General features: G+C 38.5%; 1 protein-coding gene across 1 annotated transcript; it reads right to left on the reverse strand.

Annotated features, from left to right (window-relative positions):
• Positions 1–560: 560 nt before the first annotated feature.
• DDX43 (DEAD-box helicase 43) lies at positions 561–20,947 on the reverse strand. Its single transcript, XM_027884196.1, has 16 exons — positions 20,611–20,947; positions 19,999–20,054; positions 19,511–19,646; positions 18,072–18,179; positions 17,451–17,532; positions 15,688–15,844; positions 15,484–15,602; positions 15,091–15,201; positions 13,122–13,263; positions 10,683–10,783; positions 9,845–9,932; positions 8,200–8,327; positions 7,505–7,614; positions 6,676–6,814; positions 5,819–5,906; positions 561–1,499 (listed from the first exon to the last, which is right to left on the reverse strand). The coding sequence occupies exons 1-16, from the start codon at positions 20,945–20,947 to the stop codon at positions 1,398–1,400; spliced, it is 2,004 nt and encodes a 667-aa protein (XP_027739997.1). The 3' UTR covers positions 561–1,397.
• Between the last annotated feature and the right edge of the window lie 2,445 nt (positions 20,948–23,392).

Consider the following 23,392-nt stretch of genomic DNA (forward strand, 5'->3'; position numbering starts at 1 on the left):
CAGGAATGGTGAATAGAGAGAGAATGTTGTATCAAAATAATATGAAGTTCCTGAAGCAACTTTTCCTTTCTGAGTCTTCAGAATTTCTTTGGAATTGAGTCTTTTCACTGGACTTCGGATAGGAAGCAATCACTGTCTAATATGCTACAACTCAGTTAAAGTTACTGTGCCAATGAGTATTTGTATCATAAATCTTGTAGAAAGAAATGCATCTTTCAACCCCTATCAAAGAGGAAGACTTGATATGAAAGGTTATCAAAACCAAAATGCAGCATGAATGTGACACTCTTGAAATTAAATTCAGCTCTGTTTTTCTCATGTTGAAAAAATTTGTGTTAGGGAAAAAAAAATTATTTCCTATTACTAAAATTGTGCAGGTGAGAAATACACAGCATTTGGGAACTGCTGAGCTCCAGGTAAATACATATTTTGCATCTTCCTGAAGAAGCCGTGGCAAGTCTGTATTTTTAGCCTATTTTTGAAGGCAAAATAACTTACCGGCTGAAATAATGCCAAGATTCCACCTCAATTTTGAGCAGATAAAGAGGCAAGATCAAAAGAACATTTATAGAATAATTTCATTAAAATATTTTCATTTCACTAAATTCAGTTTATTAATTTACTCATATGACACATAAACACAAGTTCAGACCAAGCAACAAATGAAGGAATAACTTCTTCCCATATAAATTCCAAAGAGAGAAAATATGCCCCACTATCTGTAGGAGTCTGTGTGACAGAAACTGACATCCAAATATAAAATGTGAATCAACTTTATCTGAAGGAAATAAAAGCTGACCTTCAAGTGTATTCGTTTCTCCATGACTTTTGTTAACATGGCTCTAATAAACTCTGGTTTTCTTCTTTATGCTAGAATATTACATCCATGAAAATAAGAGTAGAAGCTGTTTTTTCCCCAGTTAACCACAAAAATGGACTTCTTGTCATCCTCTCTTCCATTAGAAGAAAATGCAGACCTCTCAAAAAAAGTCTTAACAAAAAAGACTTTTAAGTTTTCTTTAAAACTTGCTTCAGCAAACAGAAGTTACTACAAAGAGAGCAGTTTTCAAATAAGTAAGTTATCCTTAGAAATACTTCTTTGTGCCTGTGGCAGATGTGACATATCAAGGCAAAAGTACAGTATTTTGAAGCTACATTGGCAAACATTGCTTACAATGACAAATTCAGTTCTCTGAAAATAAAATGAAAAATTATATTTTATATTCATATATATCAATACTGCATTTAATCACCCCTCCCGAAACCAATTTAAATGGTTTATTTAAATGGGCAGGTACAGAAAACAATCAAATGAGAAATGAAACTTATAAATTCAAGCCCAGAGATGCTAACACTAACTATGATCACTTTGTTTCAGTAGCTTCAAGGGATTACAGTTATTTTGAGAGCTTTCTCCAAGGTCTTTGTATATCTTTTTCTTTTCTGGTTTGAAATTCTTTGTACCTTTCTGCCATTGCAATAAGCTCGTCAGGAACTACCTGATAAGAAAGCAGCAGAAAAACAAGGTCAGTTTTACATAAATCTAAAATTTCAGACTCTGCTGTATAAAAATGCTATTGATTACTTATCTGGCTTCTGTCACTTTGCAGGTTCTTTTCTGTAGAGATGCATAGAGAAATCTTTTTACATAAAATTGTAATGAAATATACTGAAAAATAGTGTCCCTGGATTTTCAATTACATACCTCTGCTTGTATGACCATATCTGATGACAACATATAACCAGCTAATTACATCACTGCATTTCAGACAGAAGTTTATCTTTCAGTGATAATGAACAGCTGGTAAAAACATCCAATGCCACTAACAGGGAATACCATGCTATATACATATATTTGAATGTTGACATGAAATTCTTCATGGAAGTTTTAAGAGACTTTAAAGAGAAATTTTGAGACTTCAAAATGTTTTGATAGGAACGGTTCTCATGTGCATGTAACAAAGCTAAAAGATATGCTGCTAAAGATACCTGCCAAAGAGCAGATCATCCTGAGTGCAATCACACAGCACCTACAGGATGGACAAGGGATCAGACCCAGCCAGCACAGGTTTAGGAGGGGCAGGTCCTGTCTGACCAACCTGATCTCCTTTTACGATCAGGTGACCCGCCTGGTGGATGAGGGAAAGGCTGTGGATGTGTCTATCTGGACTTCAGCAAAGCCTTTGACACTGTCTCCCATAATATATTCCTGGAAAAGCTGGCAGCCCATGGCTTGGACAGGGGCACTCTGTGCTGGGTTAAGAACTGGCTGGAGGGCCGGGCACAGAGAGTGCTGGTGAACGGGGCTGCATCCAGCTGGCGGCCGGTCACCAGTGGTGTCCCCCAGGGATCAGTGCTGGGCCCAGTCCTGTTTAACATCTTTATCAATGATTTGGATGAGGGGATTGAGTCCATCATCAGCAAATTTGCAGAAAACACCAAGTTGGGAGGGAGTGTCGACCTGCTGGAAGGCAGGAGGGCTCTGCAGAGGGACCTGGACAGGCTGGAGAGTTGGGCTGATTCCAACGGGATGAAGTTCAACAACTCCCTGCAGTGCTAAAGGCTGGGCACAGAGTGGCTGGAGAGCAGCCAGGTGGAAAGGGATCTGGGGGTGCTGATTGACAGGAAGCTGAACGTGAGCCAGCAGTGTGCCCAGGTGGCCAAGAAGGCATCCTGGCCTGGATCAGGAACAGTGTGGCCAGCAGGAGCAGGGAAGAGATCCTTCCCCTGTACTCAGCACTACTGAGGCCAGACCTGGAGTGCCGTGTTCAGTTCTGGGCCCCTCAGTTCAGGAAAGACATTGAGGTGCTGGAGCAGGTCCAGAGAAGAGCAACCAGGCTGGTGAAGGGGCTTGAGCACAAGTCCTACGAGGAGAGGCTGAGGGAGCTGGGGTTGTTTAGTCTGGAGAAGAGGAGGCTCAAGGGTGACCTCATCACTCTCTACAACTCCCTGAAAGGAGGTTGTAGCTAGGTGGGGGTCAGTCCCTTCTCCCAGGCAATCAGCAGCAGGACAAGAGGGCACAGGCTTAAGCTCTGTCAGGGAGGTTTAGGTTGAATATTAGAAAGAAGTTCTTTACAGAGAGAGTGATCAGGCATTGGAATGGGCTGCCCAGAGAGGTGGTGGATTCACCGTCCCTGGAGGTTTTTAAGATGAGGCTGGATGTGGCACTGAGTGCCATGATCTAGTAATCACAGTGGGGTTGGATCAAGGGTTGGTCTTGATGATCTTGGAGGTCTCTTCCAACCCAGTTAATTTTATGATTCTATGATTCTAAAAGACAAGAAAAGAAGGAGAAAGCAGTCAGTTCTCCCACCACTGGGAGGTCACAAGAGCACCTCAGTAAGATCTTTTTGGCATGTTTGTAATTATGTGGAAAAGAAGGTGAGTAGTATCATCAACACCTCAGAGTTGCTCACATTCATAAGGACTAAAGCCTGGTGTGAAGGATTACCAACAGACTTATGAGGCTGAGCGACAGTGACCACTGAATGAAAAAAACCATAGACTATTCTTTTGCTCATGTCAAAGGGCAGTGTCCAACAAGTCTCCTTAAACCAGGTCAGGCACAATGCTGACACTAATGCAATGTGTACTGCAAGAAGCGTTATGGGTGACTGTACTGTCAAGAGAGGTCTTGGGTCATGAACCTATCAAAAGCAGCCTGCTTCAACAACCTGTGACAGTATGTAGCCATACAGCAGGTGGAGCTCACCCAGCCCAGAATCAGTGTCCTGATCAGAGCAAAAAGCAGTGTGTGAACGTGGTATTAGTGTGAGTGCTCAGTCTGTGTCATTTGTCCCTCTGCCAGTGGCACAAATACAGTGCAAACAGTATAGTGCAAACAAGTGTCAATACTTTTTTCGTCTTCCTAAGAATGCCTAGGCTTGGTGGTGCTTGGACAGGAAGAAAATGCAGCCAGGACAAAGGGTCTGATGGAACAGGAAGGTATATTCCTCTAGTTCCCATTTCTTTTGTCAGGCCTTATAATTCAGCAGTGCTTGCCATTTGCCATCAGCAACTTTTTCTTGAGCTGGCATAAATAAGCTCACTAGTATGTATTTTATGTGGTGAATTACTCTTACTGGTAAACAGCTGCCCTGGCTATCAGAAGTCCACAGAATATGATGCTTCTGGAACAGTCTATTCTGCCTAAGCTTTAGAACATTATTTAAAAATAAAGTGAAAAAGGATGCACCTCTAGCTGAAAGTCACTATGGACTATTATCATCAGAGATAGAAGTAATGAGACAAAGTTAGTTTTCAGTTGAAACACTGAATGATTTTCTTCCACAGTATCAGATCTCCTACAGCTTGAAGCATAATTTATTCCAACTAAAATTGCAACAATTTCTTTCAAGAGTGGTTTTTGAGCAGGCACAAGGCAAGAGTGGGAAGAAGCAAGGATATAGGAGATACATGGAGAACATCTGGCTAACAAATGCAGTTTACTTCTTTTGAAATTGAAGTATTCTGAACCTTCAGATCATGTTTGCTCTTCTTCCCTTTTACATGATGCTTTAAGACTGAAATAACGGTATTTCCATTGTCACGAGAAAAATACAAAAAACAACCATCTTATCTTTATGGTTACTTCCCTAGCAGATGAAAGTAAGTTTGAGAATAATGCTGCAGCTAAAAGTAATCCTTGAAAGCAAGGATTCAGAGATCCTCTGAACTCAGAGACTGTTCCTAGTTGAGTTATCACACCTTAAAAAAAAAAAAACCACAAACCAGTGGTCTACACCTGGAGTCAAGGCTTGGAAGGTAACGGTTGACTCAGAATACAAAACAAGGCACCTCTAATTTCCACTTAAGTAGCTTCAAAGTATCATTACTGGTTTCACCTCTTACATTTTCTGAATAAAAATAAAACCAAACCCAGAAAAACCCCAGCTCAGCCATAAACCTCAAATCTGCAACTTTAGAAATTATTAGGTGGCAATTGCTTTTTTTTTCCCCTCCTTTTCCTCCCTCAGAAGCATCTTACTAGGTTTGCAATGAAGTGACATAACATCTTTCAAAGAGGAGTTGTAAACCAAAAGATTCAGGTGAAGCTCTAACCCAGACTTTAAAGTTTGAGTAAGAGTGTCCACAGTAACAGCCACAGGTTCCAGGTAAAAGCCATTTAGTTTGTACTAATACTCCCATCCGTCCAAACAAAAAAACCCTCAACCAACCAAGCAAAATTTCAGCTCAAAACAGGGCATGAACTGGGGATTTACTACATAAATCAGGCAAAATACTGTTTCTTGTTACAGCAAGAAACAGCAGCAAAATTGTCTCTTGTTTCTCAGATATGGTGTCAAGAAAAAAATATATTTCCTTTAAGAAAGAAATCACATTCCAGTCCTATTTCCCATACTATTTAAAAGCATCAGTAAGAAAGATAGCTTGGAAAAGTACATGCAGGTAACAGAATTGTCAGATATAATAAACATATAGATAGTTGAGCTTCTTCTGATATAAATATTGTTAATATTTACCCTTAAACAAGAACATTGGTACATGAATCCGGAAGTAAAATACAAATGGAACAAAATAGACCCTATTATTCTCCTGCAGACCTCAGTGTGTGCCTATGTTAGTTACTTTTTCTTTGGACATGGAAGGCTTTGCTTAAAGTTCACAGTTCTTTTTTGGGAATCATCTGTAAGGTAAAATACTTCTAAGGTTATCCAGGACAAGAGAGACTTCAATACCCATGTTTTTCCCCAAAACACTACAAACGTTCACCAAGAAAGGTCTAAATAGGCTTCATGACCTGCTTCAGGTGTTAACCTAGAACCTGTATAAATCTTAGCCAGTAATATATTCTTACTTGATTTGTTCTTTCCAGAATTTCAATCAGCTCAGAAGCAAACTTCCAATCGTTCTTCGTGACCAGCGTTACTGCCTCCCCAGAGCGCCTAGACAAGGAATGAGGTAAGTGTTGATCTTCAAAACAACTGTTGTCAGGTTTTTTTCTACTGACCTATGCACTAATAAACTGTACTACAGGAAATATTACTGAGCTGGTAGATAAAAGTGGCTTGAGTATTTACTATGCACATGACAGAGAGCAACGGTTCATAAAGACCAGAATACAGCAATTCTCCTGAAATGGAGCAAAGGCACAACTAATTCAGACTTTTAGATAATGAACCTAGCATAAAAACAACATATTTAAGTACAAAGAGACACACATTCATATCATGATTAAAATAAACACATACATGAGAAAAGTCACACTTGTACCAACCTAGAAATGCAGCATCCAAAAGTGCAAACACCAAACTAAACCACCATGATAGGCTGAGGACTTTGAATTTAGGTATTTTTCCCCTAACATGCTGTCTAGAAAATTAAACAACTTAGCAGCTCGTGAAGAGAGAAACAAAGAAGCAACATTTCAGAATATCTATGCAGACATTGTTTTGAACTGTAATTCTTCCTCACATTTAAATCAGCTTTCAAACATCATTCAATAAAGAGAAAAAGTGTAAAACTTAGTTCAGTTAAATTGAAGGTAAACAATTTAAAAAACAAAGCAGTGTGTTTCTAAACCATCCTTTGATAGACTTAAGTCTTAACTTCCCCACCCCATGTCACTTGTAGCTCTAGAATTTTACAAGAATGCAGTGCATAAAACATAACAAAACATTGATAATACATTACTATTTTCTGGTAAACGCTTACCCTGCTCTTCCAGTACGACCTACTCTGTGAACATACTCTTCAATGTTGCGAGGGAAATCGAAGTTAAAAACATGAGTAATATCATGCACATCAAGGCCACGGGATGCTAAGTCAGTAGCTACCAATATTCTAACTTTGCCTAAAATAAGTACAACAGAAAAAGAATGGGAATTTATGGAACAAACAGAAAACATACTCCAGCCTATTGGTTTTCTAGCTTTTAATGCGCTTATTATTCTTAATGCATAAAGGAAAAAATGCTCGTTGCAGATCACACTGAGGTAGCTCTCAAGGTGGTAAGCACTCAGAACATCATTTTACTATTATTTGCATTTCATAAGTAGGACAGCAGTGTGCAGAAGTAAGAAACATGCCTTGTTATATGATATAAAGAGTCTGTGAGAAGAGCAGAAACTTTAACCACCATATTCTCAACTAACACTCTTGTTTATTAGCAGGTGTTCACATAACCCCAAGGCATAACCCTACCGACATAATCTGGAACAGAACTGTTTCCCTGAAAGCACCCTCACTGACACTTAAATTTACCATTCTGTAGACTAACACAATACTGACTTTTCCAGAGATGTCAGTACTAAAATAAACCTTATTTTAAATTACTAAACTCTTAAGACATTCCAAATTTTCTTAAAGAGCAATCTCTTTATTTGCTGCTTCGTTTGTCAAATTAATACACATAATTCAGAGCTCTTTAACATTTTTATTTTTATGGTACAAAAGAGACACAGCACTTACAAATAGACAAGCATCTGAACACAAAAACCTTTAAAAGCCTGCCTCTCAAACCAGCACTTCAGTACAAACTCACCTTTCTTGAAGTCATCTAAAGCCTGTTCTCGATCACACTGTTCCCTGTTACCGTGAAGTGACTGTACTGGAATTCCTTGGATACCAAAGTCGCTTGCTAAGTCATCAGCTCTAGGATGAAATAAAGCAATAGTTCTTAAAAAAAAGAAAAAAGAAAAAAGTGCAGTATCTAGATTTAGGTCAAAAACATAACATGACAACAAAAGCTAAACGTGTGCCCAAGGACAAAACCATACCTAGGTCAGCGGACCTTTATTATAAAACAGTATGAAAGCAAGACTACTCCCCCCAGAAATGTTTACCCTTATTTATATTTAAAAGAAATATCAGATTATTTTTGCATCGTTCAGTCAAAAAGTTCAGGTATGGTACAATGACCAAGTCCCCCCCAATCAGGTCTTGTATGCATCAGCTGTGTATGAAAGTAAACAGTACATTGCATTCACGTATCCCCAAGCATCTTAACATATAACTTTATGTGAAAAAACCTGAGACTTACCACCACCACTAAGGATGTTAAAAAAGATACAGTCAATACAAAGGAATAAATAAATAAAAATAGTACTACTACCAGCACATTGTGGACAAGAGCTCCTAGACTTGGTCATTATTATGTGAACTAAGAAACTCCTAAGTATTTTTGTTAGGGAAAAATCAAAAAAAGAACAGATATGATATTGGAAAGTGATTACATACGTAAGCTTTTTTCCCACAAATATGATGACCTTATCTTTTGGCTTCATAGACTCAATGAAGCAATGCATGAAAGCTCTCTTTTCCTCCTCAGCAATAATGACAACTCTTTGTTCTACTGTATTTACTGCCTGTCAAATAGTGAAAAGGGATGTTAAGTAGAAACAGATTAGAACATTATTTTTTTCCGTTAATTCCCATATTACAAAATTAATAAAAAGATACCATGAAAAACTATTTAAAACACAAAGTATGTATCAGTTTGGAGTTCAAACAGTGGAGATTTTTTTGTCTCTTGGTTGCTTTAGGAATTTATCTTTAAGCAGTTTGCCAATCCATGTATCTGAAGAGATTTAAAGGGTACAGATTAGTGAGGTGAAATAAATAATTCTAGTAGTAGTGAAAATCAGATTGAAACTCTTTGAGTGTATTTCATGTTTATCCAAAGCAAGTTGGAACAATGTCAGTCTTACTTGAAATTACAAGCCTTTTGAAGAAGGTTCTGTAAATCTATTTGAAATCATCAGTTCTGTCTACTTATTCCAACAACAGTTCATTAATAAAATCTTTGCTCCATTATATCTGAAGGTTACCACAGAATGCCTAAGCTACACCACATGAGTAGTATAAAGGTCTAGACATTCTCACAGCATAGTATCATGTTCTTGTGGCAAGAGCTGAAGAATCAATCACATACGTCAAGATTCTCTTTCCACAGAGAAACCCTTCTCCCTAGACATCACCTCTTCAATTAAGAGAAGCCCCCTCCCGTAAAAAGAGATGAAGGAATTAGATAGAGAGCTACAACAGCAGTTGATGTCTTTCAAATTCCTATCTTCTGTCTTTGACAGGATATGCCCTTTGATAAATGTGTAGTTCTGAACAGAATAGATGAAAAGCACATTTTCCCTCCATTTCTACCTAAACATGTACTGGATAATAAGTTTCCTCATTTGCTATCACTAAAAAAAGTGAAACTGAAAAGGAAAATTTCCTAAGATCTTGGGAGAAGTACTGTTTCTGTAAATTCTGCTGGTACTGAAGCCAACTACACGTAGCTGCACAACAATGGCAAGTATGCAACTACCCCACATTTTAAAAGTTTTGAACTTTAAAGACAGTTCTTACTCTAACACATACTTCCCATTCCAGACAAGTGCCCTCCAGGAGTTTGGTACAGAGCTCCCACTCCCTTTGAGAAAGAAACACAGGTTCAGATGAGGACCTGTATGCATTAGAAGGAAGGCCTTCAGAAGGAAAACTAAGTACTAAAACAAGAACTTGCTGAACGGAAGTGAAGGCTGCAAAAATAAGGGTTCATGCAAAACCACCTGGCAAAGTACAACAAACATTCAATGTGACTGATAATTGTTGCTTGTGATGTCTTCTACTGAAGAGCTAAGACTTCAAGATGTTGTTACAGAAGCATAAAGAACAAAGCTCTTCTATACTTTTTTAATTTTTAGTTGGTTCTAAACTTTTAAGGAAACTTTAAAACAGATATTATGGAACTCTGTCTTGAAAGTTCAGATTGATTTTAAAAGTTACATGCATTTAGTCACATATAGTTACAAGCAAAAACTTTCCTGGTTTAACTGTAGGCTTACAAAAGCAAGGAAAAGAAAACAAAAACAACAGGACAACTTACTGCTAAGTCAAGAGTGCCAACATATACAATCATGGGATTTTTCAAATAGGATTTTGCTAGGCGACGAACACCATCAGGCCAAGTAGCACTAAAGAGAAAGTGAAGAGGAACACAGATACATGAGATTAGTCTGCAAAATCCTCTCCAATTCATTAATTTTACCTATTTCTTTCTTTTCTTCCTTATACATCAGTGAAACACTTATGCATGCAATTACAATGGTGAGCTTACATAATAGTTAGAACGTAAACAGCACTCAAGCTTGAAAGACAACTTTTTTGGTTAAAGGTACATACAACAATTATGGAGCCTTTCTAATGAAGCCTAAGGTGAGTTTAGTAGTTCAACAATAGCTAATAAGCAAGTTTCTAGTCAGTTTCATCTCTAAAACCATAGCTCCAATGCAAAATAGAGTAACAAAAATTACTGTTGGGATATTCTATTGTTAAGTTCCCAAAAGCTTCATAACTTCAACGTTAATCCAAGTACAGACTAGCACAGACACTGATCAGAAGGTCAGGATAGTCGTATGGTCCCAGACGCAGAAGTGGAAGTTGGCACTTCATACTGATATAGCAAATTCTAGCAGTCCTACCTCCTTTTTGGGAGACTTGATAGTCTTTACAGTTGAAGAAGATTCACTTCTGATATAAAACATCAGAAAAGGCAGTATAAAATTGAAAAAATATAGTGAAATGATTCATTAGGACTGATAGACAGAATTAGAAAGTAAACTAGCAAAAGTTTTAATAAACTGACACCTTTGTTTTTAAATTAACTTGTTCAATAACCTTATGTTTACAGCGTTCAAGTAATGAGCACTATTATTTTTAGATACCTCGTCATAACAGTTTGTCTGTCAGGTCTCACGTCTATTAGGATCTTCATTATCTGAGGTTCAAATCCCATATCCAACATTCTGTCAGCCTCATCTAATACCTGCTCAGAAACAAGGTGATTTATTCTGCCTAGTTCCTTAGATAAGGTTTTCAGCATGACATTACACAGCAGATGATTTTAATGGTAACAGTTTTAATTGCAGAATCCACTTCATAACTTGCAGCAAAACCTGTTTAACTTGTATTTTACCTCTTCAATTTCCTTGTCACTTTCTCATTGAGTAATACAAATGAAAAAGAAAATCCACAGCACCTTTAAGAGCACAAACTCAATGAAGATAAAACAATTGTTTCTTTTATCAGTAATTTGTTGGATGCCTAAAACTAAACACAGAATAAAAAAAAACACAACAAAAATCATAACTAACCAAACCCAGAGGGAAACAACCCTCACAACACACTTTCAATGAGAAATTTTTGGTAATCTAAAGGGGAAATCTAATTTCTACCTCATTAGAGATCTCATATAGGATCAAAATATCAGTTATCAATTTAGTTCCCCATTAGAAGAAGGAAAAAAGCCAGGGCATACATTTTGGCTCACACTAGGACAAAACTCTGCAGAACTCCCAGAGCTCAAGCTTGTTTCATCTGGTAGAAAAAAAAATGGAAGAGAACAAGTGAGCTGGAGGACTGACTACGATTCTTTGGAACTAGAGTTCAAAAGTGAACTTGTGAAAGACAGACATCCAAGACTCATTTATCTCCTTTGATTTATACAAACTCTAGTTGAAAATTAAAGTTATATGAATTGTGTTTTTAAGTACTGATATTTTCTAGTCACTTATAGAAGATTTTGATGATAACCCCTTTCTACTCTCCCAATTTTGCTGTTCCATTATTTTCAGATATTTTTTATATAAAAGGTTTTTAGGACATTATTTATGTAAATTTCTGAAATAATAACAAATCATTAACTGAGAGATAGAAGACAAGAATTCTATTTCTTGATTTAATTCTCTTTACTTTCAGAAGGTTCAGAGAGATTTCATTAACCACATGGATTAAAATTGAATGGCAAGGCTGAAACATCACTAATTTTAAATACAGAGTTGGCTACTATGCCCTTATCAGCAGTAGAAGCCTTCTGTGCTATTAAGCCCACTGGTACTTTGCTGGAAAGGGAAAAGAAAGCACCCAAGTATGTCTATTAGATGGATCAGAGTAACTGAAGTTTACTTTCCTTATTTCAGACAGCTGTCTAATAAAGACGAAAGGCTGTAATAAATAAGTAGTTATTAGCACCAAGTTTTTCAAATGTTTCAAAGCCAGGTTCTGTTTTATAAGCTGGACGTTTCCCAAATAACACAATTTTAGGTTTCTTTTTATCTATACTATTTATTTGTTTGTTAATATTGTGCATTTCAGTTCTATTTCTTAGCAAGAAATTCTCACAAGCCAGTTCTTAATGTGAAAATTATTTTTTTTCCTCTGTTTTCAATTAAGTCCTTGGTAAGTTTTATATTCTTTTTTTTTTTTTTTTGTATTTGAAGGACAAAAGGACTACTCCAATCTACCTTCTATATTCTACTTCATGAATGATATATATTTTTACTATACTCTTTCTCCTAAATGCTTCCCAATTTTTCAAGCACAATTCCAATTTCCTTACTTTTGCTTTATGAGATTAAGTCCCAAAGAACTGAAACAACTGATTTTGGTTCATTACACATTGCTTTACTTGCCAGTAAGCTCACAACTATTACCTAAAATTGCAGCTAACTTGCTACAGCATAGTAGTATTTAACTCTCAGAGGGGAGTGGACAGAAAGCAGGGCCAAATTGTCAAACAAGGCAGCAACTCACCAATTTAACAGACAAGTTAGAAAAAATTTGAATAAACTGAAATATCTTACAAATGGTTTTATGTGTCCAGCACAGTAAAAGGCAAGAATGAAATGAAGACATTCAGATTCGTACATGTTTACAGAGATATTTTTCCACTGAGATCAAAAGAAAGCCAGTTCCCCGACATTTAAAGATCTGTGTGTGATTCTGGTGCTTACTGCTCAAGTTCTAGAAAGAACTCGAGTCACAGTTAACCTTTAAAAAGGAAAAGACAACTTCGGAGAGGCATTCCATCCAGTAGTAACTAATTCTGACAAAGCAAACTTTAGAACACCAAACATTACTGAAATAACAATTTAGCATCTTTAAAATGCCTACTGTACTAGAAGGCTATTTTGTTTTTTTCTAGAGAATATTCCACATGTGCAATGCAATTATGCTAAGTATGAATCATCCCTCTGACACCAATCTCAATGTTAAGTTCTAATTAAAACTTTAGAGCTTTAAAGAAAACTCCATTAAAGCTTAAATTCAAACTGAGTCAACCATTTTCCAACTGGTGCATTACTCATTCCAAATCAGCCACTTGCCAAGTATGTTATGCTCTTCAAATTTATGAAGTTGTTCATTTGAAGATCATTCAGTCTGCCTGGAGTAGCAATAACAATATCCACACCTTTGGTAACCACATCTATCTGTCCTTTTCGGTCCCCACCGCCGTATATGCAAATACTGTAAAATAAAATGTTTTAGAAGTAATATATTAAGTTTCAACGCAAATCAATCCTTTTCAAATAAATGGCAACATATGGCTTCATTTTAGAAAGCATCACCTGGTTTTAAGAAGAGGAAGGAATACAGTAAGTGTGACTGACAGTCTCACAATAATTAATGAAATTAACACTGAATGACACTCCCTCAACACTTCACCATTAGTTTCCTGCTGAAACTGCAGTGAAAATAATCATGAAAGTAAGGGTGATAGCTATTAAGCTTGAGTATGTTTTGGGTTGTTGTGAGGTACTGGATCAGAATCTCAGTGAATTACTGATATGGGTTGGAACCAACTCCCTGTGAGTGTGTGTGGGGAAGGGAAGGGCTGGGCCTGGACCTGCAGGTACCTGGTAAGGCTGCCGTATCACATAATGCCTGCTGAGAGCACAGAGCCTGCAGCTAAGGGGGCTGGGTCCCTGAGAGCACAGGGCACAGCTGACGGCCATGTAGCTGGGCTGTCAGTCAAGGCAAGGCAGACCTGCCTGGCAGCCAGACCACACCACACCCTGCAGCCTGAGACTGCTACAGCACAGCTCACTCTGGCCTGGAAGGCACTGACTGGATGTCCTGCCTGGGAGGGAAAACTAAACTGTATAAGAACTCCGTGTGAGCTTGCTCTCTCTCTTTTCTCCTGCTGCCTGTACCATGTGAATCATTGAATCTTGTTGGTAACCATTTTTCCTTTCCTCTTTTTCTTTACCCTTTTAATCTGTTTTCTTCTTTTAGTCTTTTCCTTCTCTCGTGGGTAACTTAAAACCAATTAATTATGTTTTACTAAAGCTGGTATACTGTTTGCAGTGGGTGTTCTGTGAACTGAGTTTTTTTGCTGAGTGTTTTAATAAAATGCTTTTCTTGGTTGAATTTTACTCCTGTAAAAACTTTTGCCAAAATACATTATTTTTCTCTCTAAATTAAAAAAAAAGTTCTCTTAGAGAATAGCATGTGACTCTTTCTCTGGATGCAAATTTGAGGTTATAATGAACCAAAAGACTTCTAAAAAGTCTTGAACAAAATGTAACCATGCAGGGCAGTTTATGGCTTAAAATCTGGAGTGTAACAGTTTTTCTGAAAATATTTATACAAAAAAACAGATGAAGGTATGGAAAGGATTTTCTAAACACTATGATCAAAAGTCAGATGTTTTGCTGTTAAGTGAAGACGAGTTATTCTGAATGCTATACAAAGTTAAGTAGATACACTAGAGAGTCAGGCTGTTACTCAGAAGAAACACAAAAAGGTTAGAGAAATGGACTGATGAAAATCCCACAAAAGTTTAACAAAAACAAAGACAGGGATGGAATTACCCTGTGACTGAGGGCCACCATGATAGAAGATGGCTTTGCAGAGAAGATCTGGGTGGGCAAGAAACTAAACATTATTCAGCAGTGTAACCCCACAGAAAAGAAAGTCAGCTGTATACTTTGGAGAAGGGAGCCTGCAGAACTCATGATTAAAACTCGTTATTCCCCTTTAGCCAGTACTTGTGACACCACATTTCAAGCACAATATCCAGTTTAGTACCCCCTGCCTCTATTACAATACAACCATATTCGTTCTGGAACAAATCCAGCAAGCAGCTACCGAGATGGCCAAGAAGATGTGCATGACATGACATGACAAGGAACTCATGACATGAGAAGCTGGTAACCAGGCTTGTGCATCCTGAAGAGGAGAAGGATCAGGAAGATCTTATTGCTGTCTACAATGCAATTATTTTATTAAGTGAATTAAGTTACAAGTGGTAGGACAAAAAAAAAATTACTTAACAAGTGAGAAACAAACTACCTTTTAATTCCTTTGTATGAATACTTTGAACATTCTGCCTCCACTTGAAGTGCCAGTTCTCGAGTGGGAGCAAGGACTAACATTCCTGGCCCCTCACGCTGATCTCTGCTTCTACAACAAAGCACATGTAGAATGTGGGTATATAGGGATAGGCAAAGTCCATCACACCTGACATCAAACATTTTTACATTGTTCAAACATTTTTATACTGTCCTCAGTACACTGCTGCTAGCAGAATCTATGCTGACAAGTTTGGGACTTATTTCACCAGACTTATATTTTTTCTTCCAATGTATGATTTTTATCCACTATATTAGAAAATCATCACATAGAAGGTGGGTGTGGGAGGAAGTATGCACAGCTAAACAAGTCAGACATTTGAGCAGTCCTTACATTGGTTGTGAAGTCAAGTGAATGAATCCAGGCATCAGGTATGCTAATGTCTTCCCAGTACCAGTCTGTGCTATACCGATAAGATCAATTCCTTGGAGTATGATCGGCCATGCCTGGGACTAACATAACACAAAAAATACTCAAATGTACTTCTTATTTTTCTCTTAAGCTTCAGTTGAAAAGTCATCAAAATTTAAGACATACCTGAATTGGTGTAGGCTTTTGAAAACCAACTCTTCTTATGTTAGTCATAATATCAGGATAATGCTCAAATACATCTTCAAAGTTACAAACAGGATTGGGAATGCAGCGCTTTTCGCCTTCTTTTAAATCATCACAAGTTATATTATTATTTTCTTTTCTGTATAGAATTAAAGCAGTGCAATTTCTTTAAAGTCTCATTATCTGAAAAAGTAGAGTTAACACAAAAGACTGCCCTTCTTAACTTTTTTTAAATTCCTGGAACAACAAAAAAACAAGTTTAGGCTCTTGAATGGGTGAATTATTCTTCTAATTCTTAAGAAAGTCTTACTACAGAAACACTTCTCCTGGAGGCATCAATTACAACTCTTTCTTAAGAATGACTAATTTAAAGTTATATATGGCTATTGATGTGAAATGTAGTCCTGCTATGTCAGACTACAATATACTCTATTACAAATTAAGTAACTGTGGTGAGTTTTTAAACCTAAAGACAACCCAGAACTCAGAGGAATGGATTTGGCTTCTTAGTCAGAATCCTATAATCTGACAAAAACCTTTTCCAAATATTTGCAGAGCAGCTCCCTGGATATCTAGAGAATACAAATAGAACAATTTAGGAAAAAAGTGTTCAGCAAGACAAGCTCAAAAAAAACCCCCCAAACAACCAACCACCCAAACCCAAACAAAACCCAAAGCACAACACAAATAAAAAACTACATTAAAAACTGATCTTCCAAGGTTCCCCCCAATTAAGAGATATTAATATGCATAAACATATTAATTTCAGTCCTGTACTCCTCTGCAGATTCCATTCAGTAAAAAGTTTTTTCCTCAAGTGGGGTGTAAGCTAGGAAAAGAATGGGCAATTCAACTTTCCCTCATGATTATGGAATTAGTTTTTTTCAGTTACTGTCTTGTTTTTCCTTAAAGCAAACAGATTGGATGAAACAGAAAAAACATTCCTTTATCACACAAGTGCTATTCCTCAATAGATGCTCTGAACCTATGAAACAATGTTCTGTAATTCTGACAACCTCTAACAATAACACACCCATATACTTTGCTCAGTTCCATGCTTTGCTCCCTGTGGCAGTTTCTCTGGTGTGCAAAAAAAAACCAAAAAAAGACACTTTGCAATAAAAAGTTAACACTTCAGTAATGTTCACAAGTTCATTAGAACTACTGAAAAGGGTTGAAACTATTAACAAAGCCTGAACTGAATCGCTTGAAACAGATGTTTTCCTTGCAAAGTACTGATGGAGATTGTTGTATCAAAGTAAATAGATACAGTTAACTGAAACAATAACCAGGATGTACGTGTAAAGACAAGATAGAAAGGAAGACAACAGTAACAGAAGTTGAAATTTGTTTTGAAGATGGTATTTGACTAAAATACATGTGGGAAAAATAGCAGCCAAGAGGTATTAAACATGCAAATAATCCTATTTGGAAGGATCTAGAAAACACGAACATGCTGTCTCCATGAAAGGCAAAGAAACAGCCAAAAGCCAAGTGATACGTCTTGAGATTTTCCTGTTCTGAAATGTAACTAGACAAAACACTTTCAGAGAAGCAGATAATACCTAATTTTCCAAGCAACTAATAGGAACTCATCTGCTAGTTATTGTTTCATTCCCAAGAAAGAGTTCCTAAGAAGACACCAACATTAAAGCTTCTGTCTCAGCATTTCATCTATTTTCCAGGGTTTATACCTTAAAAGCAATTTTTGCCAAGCAGATGATTTCTTAAAGGAATGATCTTACCGCCACAGTTTCACTTCTTCTTCTGACATAGATGCAGTCCTTGATGATTCTTTATAGAAGTTTTTCTCAATTGGAGGCAAGTCTTCAACAATCAGAAAAATTAACTTGAATCAGCAAGAAGTAATACAGATTCAGTGTAAGTCTGCTAAAGCTTAAGAAGGAAATCCCCAAACCTCAATAGTGCCTTAAGCTAGGAGACTAAACTGATAAAGACTATTTTTGCCCATGTAAAAGATGACAGCTGAGACAAACACTTCAGTGTCTGCAAAAGAGCTGTCTCCCTACATTTCAAGTTCTAAAATAGTTTCTACTAACATATACAGTCCAATATTTACTAATTCTCAGATTTTTTTTTTTCTGTGGGCACATATAAAATAACACTATTTTCAAGGGGTGAAGTCAAAATGCCAATTGAGTGGCAGGTTTAAGTCTTCCACAACAATTGCAGTGTTCTCCGTGACCATGCTGAGAAGTGCTAATATGATTACTTCACTGCAAATGCTTAACTAGTTTGGACAGTGAAAGATTCAGTCATCTCAGAGCAAGAATCCAAAACACATAAGCATTCAACAGATTCATCACATAAAAACAAGTATCATACAATCAAAATTTAAAACTAACCTGCCCACTTCATAGCTTCATATTTGGCTCTGTTTTCTCGAAGAGAGTCCCAGTTAATCACTGATTTCTTTGGGTTATTTTCAGGCTTGATGATGTCTAAGGTTTTTCCTGCAAAGTTAGTACCAAATGATGCTGTTTGATGGAATCTGTTGCAGTGTGCAGCAGCAATCTCTCCCCTTATTTTCTTTTTCTATAGTAAGTCCTCATAGATTTTGAACAGACATGAAACACGAAACTGCAAAATTCTTTCCCAGGTCTCTGCCCTGAAATATTGCTAAAACCTGTACAAATTCAGTTCTGAGAAAAAAAGGGAAACATTTCAACTTCTTTATCTACTTAAATAATGCATTAACAGGCCTTGAAATGCTGCTCCTCTATCTATAAGTAAGGCTTGTTGTGCAGCAGGCTTTTGAGAAACTTGTGAATCCAGTAGATGATATGCAGACAGAAAGCTTTAAGAGCTACAAGAGCAAAGTTCACTTCAAAAGCATCTGACACCACCACAATATAAAGTCTGAGTCTAGTTATATTCTGTACTTCTTCTTTGATGAGGCAAGTAAGAAAGTAAGATTTTGCACTGAAGATATAAATGGTAACGCAACTATGTGGAAAATTAGTGGAAAAGCAGGAAATACAGGGAAAACACAGTCACACATACTAAGGAAGTCTTAACTATTTCTAGTCTCCTGAAACATACCCATCCATTTTCTGAGGCACTTCTAAAAACAAAATATAGAACTACCCCATTCCTACCCTGAAACACAGCCCTTGGATACCTTCTCCCTCATCAGTTCCTCAGATCAACAACTATGGATGGTGTTTCCCTGTGTAAAAGTTGCTGGGAACACATACAAGACATATCAATAATATAAGCAGCATCTCAACATACAATAATTATTTATGTATCCATATAACAGACAAAGTTACCACAAGAAAGCCCAGTAAAGTCAGGTGTAAAGTGCAACATCAAATCTTAAACATTAACTTCCCATGGAAGTAGTAAGATGTCAGCACTGCCCATGCTACAATCAGCACTTTACAGACTACTGTTACAAACGTTTACTGAATTTTAGTACCCCACAGATACTACATTAAAGCTTACACTAGACCCAATATAGGTATTTTGAAGGAATCAGATTGATAAAGCAAGAAACCAAGTGGTATAACATTCTGCATCCATTAAAACTGTTGAAAAAACACAGGAACAGATTTTCATAGAAGCCTGGCATTTGGGGTGAGGGGAGGGGAAAACTGGAAAGCCCATAGCTGTGAATGATGGAGGTCTAGGTATTTCTGTTTTAAGGAGGTATGCCACTGTCCCAGAGCAAGGTAAAAGTTAATTCACTTTGTAAAATGCTAATAATATAAAAACACTTCACCAAACTACTAAATATATGGAAAGACAATCCATAGTATTTTCCCCCCAAACCTACACTTGCCTTTCTCAGTCCAACCTCTGTTGTTGTTTTGTCCAGAACTTTCCAGAATAGCATCGTCTATCAACATCTTGGCTTTGTTTTGCACATCAAGGCTGCCGAAAATCTTTACTTCAGCGTCATAGGTCCCTCTTGTAATCTATGTTCACAAAACATTACTGAGTTTCTTTTAATACTGCAAAGACTATATAAGACTGAAACCAGTATTTGACCCTTTTTTCCCTGAAATTTAAATTCTCCTCCCAAGAGCAGAATTCTTTCTAAAAGAAAAGGAAATAAATGCACACTTAAGGAAAAAAAAAAATGTAATCACCTTTTCCTATTTTCACATACCATTCAAATTGCACTATCAAGTCCACTTCCTTTTTACCAATACTTGTAAAACAGTGGAATTATCAAGATATTGAAACATCCTTCCTGACATAACTAGCAACAAAATCAAGTATGTTCCCAACAGAGCCCAGATCTTGATGACACATAGCACATAGTACCTTTATCCTGGAACCTGAAGATTCCTCGAGTTCTTTAATTTTACTTCCGCCCCTACCTGTTATAAAGATAAGCAGCGGGTATTACACAGATTTAGGACAAACTGCCAAAAAATACACATTAATTTTAAGTATTTTGGTTGTGACCAAAACCCAAGACCTTCATATGTCCATGCATCCACAAAGAAAAGAACTTTTGACGCCAAACTCATGGCAAATGTAGGTTACCTAAACTTTTTCTGGCAACTAACCAAAACCAAGGTGTTTGTGTAGGGGAAGGCTCCTCAGTTGAAGAGATGGAGCAGTTAAACAAGCTCAGGAGACTGCCACCCTTCCTCCAGGTGACTAGAGAGGGGCTTCAGCCCACTTGCAGACTGCTGGTTATAAGAAACAGTCGTCAGCCCAACCACTCTAGGGAGAAAAAGCTTCCCTGGTGAGAGGCAGAAACCCTACAAAAGCACCCAGCCGTGGGTGGGGCCTTTCCGGGTCTGGAGCGACGGAAGGCAGGCATGCATTCCCTCGGGACACAGAAAGAGGGCCAGGTGCTCTGCTGCTCCCCACTCCCGTACGGCAGCGGGACAAGAGCCCGGGGGGCAGGGGCGTACTCGTCATTACCTATGAGAGCCCCGACCAGGGCGCTGTCGACGTGGAAGCACAGGGGCGGCTCGGTGCTCGGCGCCCGGCCGGCGGCCGCTCGGGGCCTCCATTGCCGCGCCGCCCGCCCCGGGCCGCCGGAACCGTCACCGCCTCGCGGCTCCCACTCCTCCCCTGCGGGGCTGACCGCGCCCCTCCCACGCCGCCCGTAGCCCCTCCATCCCCCGTCGCCCTGCACGGGGCCGCGGCCCCGCGGAATGGTGCCCGGCGGGCGGCACTGCGGGCCGGCGGCAGGGGCGGCCCAGGGCCGGGGGCGCACAGCCCGCTCCCCCTCGGGGCTCCCGTCCCAGTCGGACATGGCGGCAGCCCGACTGCCCCGCGCCGCTCACGCGGCGGGGTTTGGCGCTCCTCAGCCCCGGGGCGCGCTGATTGGCCGGGGCGGAGCACTCCCTGGCTGTGATTGGCTGGCTCCGCGCGGGGGGGGGGGGGGTCTATGGTCGTCACTCGAGATTCTAAGGGAGTGCCAGAGTCGCGGGATCGGTCAGGTTGGAGCAGTGCGCTGAGATCGTCGGGTCCAACCTGTGACCGAACAACACCGTGTCAACTAAGTCTTTCCTTAAACATCTGCGGGGACGGTGACTCCACCACCTCCCTGGGCAGCCCATTCCGATGTCTAATCAATTCCTTTTTAGGCGGGGTCTTGTACTCCTATTGCACAGAGATGAACAGGAACAGGTGTCTTTAAGGATGTACATCGCTGCCTGTGCCTGGCATGGCAATGTGCTGAGTAACCCAAGAGGAAAAACTTCTCATTGCAGCCTCTTGACCCTTCCTTACAATCTCTGTCCACCCGTGAAGCAAGGCTGCCTCATTTCACACAAGAAGAGCATGCATACATTTACCTTTTTCCCTGACCTGTGTTTATTCTTAGGGAGAGCTTGGTAGTGTTCACATAACCTGTGGGTACAAATGGCTGAGGTGGAAACCTGCCTTTCTGGCAACTGTGTCTTTGAATTTCAGTATCTAAGATTACATTCACCAGAGAGTCAGGAGATCATCTGTACCCAGAGATGTCTGGCTCTGATTTTGAAGCCTCCACAGAGACAGTAACTTCACTACAGCACAGATTCTCTATATTTAGTATTTTATGTGCAATTACAGAAGGTTATCTTCAGCACGGCTGTGCGAAAAGCACACTGGGGAAAGAAGGTGTGTTGTGAATGATTGTTTTAGATTTGATGCAGTAACATTCTAGAGCAACTTCCATGAAGTTGCCCTAGTTGAATGCAGAGGAAAGGGCTTCACCTAGGCTTCACGTTAAACTGAAGTGCCTTCCGTGACGAATCCTGCTCCCTGCACAGGCTCCTGATTGCTAATCCTGAACCAATTGCCATTTATCTAACAGGGAAGGCAATAATAACTTCCAGACTCATTTTCATAGAGGTGCTGCAACATTAAGTAAACTCTGCTGTGAACAGTTACCAAAAGCTGAACATGTCAGACTGGTTCTTGTGCATTTTATTCAAATGAACTTCGTGGTGTTCATTTAATAAATTACAAAACTTCAAAAGGAAAACAATAATGAGTTTAATTTTTTTTTCTTCCCTGATATGAAGTCACACCAAACAATATTTATGTAAGGAAAAAAAACAAGTAAGTATGGTACTTTTCAAATCATTTTTATTAACAACAATATGGATTCAACTTTGTCAAGAATTTACAATTAATATTGTAATGTACTGGCTAATGTTGTTTCAGTGTCAGTGGAAGCAGCCATCGTGCTTTCTAAGCCTGCTACAAAACTGTCTTTTTGTCTTTCAAAGAAGTCAAAAATTCTTCCAATAGCAGATGATATTGGGTATGTCTGGAATTGTCCTATGTGTGGCCACAACTAAATGAATAGCCATATATTTCATCCAGATGAACGGACAGGAAAATATTGCATGATTCCACTGACGTTGCAGGGGACAAGTCTTATTTCAAAAACTAATTAACCTTTTTAGACAGTGACAGCACTTTGTGTAATGTTGCAATCCATTTGAATTAAGTCAATTAACACACTTGGAAAAAAATGTGAAGCAGAAGTATCTGGGACAAATTCTTTTCTGACCTGTATTTCATTCAAACCTAGTGAATCCAAAAGGATTGCATGACATGAGAGTCAGGATAAAAGTTGGCCCAGAGAGGCAAGTTCATTTCTGGTATAGGTGGGTTCAGTTCCTTTAAGGCCAGTGGAACTGAGCCTGGTTATCCCAATGGAGGCAGAGCTTCACCCAGTTGGGCAGTGAATGCATTGAAGTCAGTGAAGCCATCCAAAGATGAATTTAGCCTCAGGTGTTTAAACCCTTTTTTCATTCCTTTGCTGTTATATTTTTCTGCTTGCTCCAATTTTCTGATTATTCTCTGTGCTTTTTAAAATTGTCCCTTCACTTCTTCCCTTTTTACATCAGTAATTTGTGCGTTATTTTTTGTATAGTCAATGTGACATGGGTAAATTCAGCTTAGTATTCGTTTCCTCAGGAAATAACTGGAATATTACCATTTTCACTTTAAACAGATGCCCAACAATATTAGGATTTGAATCTGAGTTCCCAATTCAAGAAAAATTCTTGAATTTCATAGAATGAATGAATTCCATAGAATTTTTGCTTGAGTAAGGATTGCAGGTCCCAATCCAGAAATAGTACTGTACATCAGATGTTCTACTATACATCAGCCATTCAGCATGATTTGACTTATCACAAAAGCAGGTGAATTACTCATCACCATACTATAATGAGAGCAGTCACTCTAATAGGATTAT

This window comes from Empidonax traillii, unplaced genomic scaffold (genome assembly GCF_003031625.1).
Source record: "Empidonax traillii isolate 1590-97213 ecotype Southwest subspecies unplaced genomic scaffold, ASM303162v1 scaffold139:size1643147, whole genome shotgun sequence".
NCBI classification, from domain to species: Eukaryota; Metazoa; Chordata; class Aves; order Passeriformes; family Tyrannidae; genus Empidonax; species Empidonax traillii.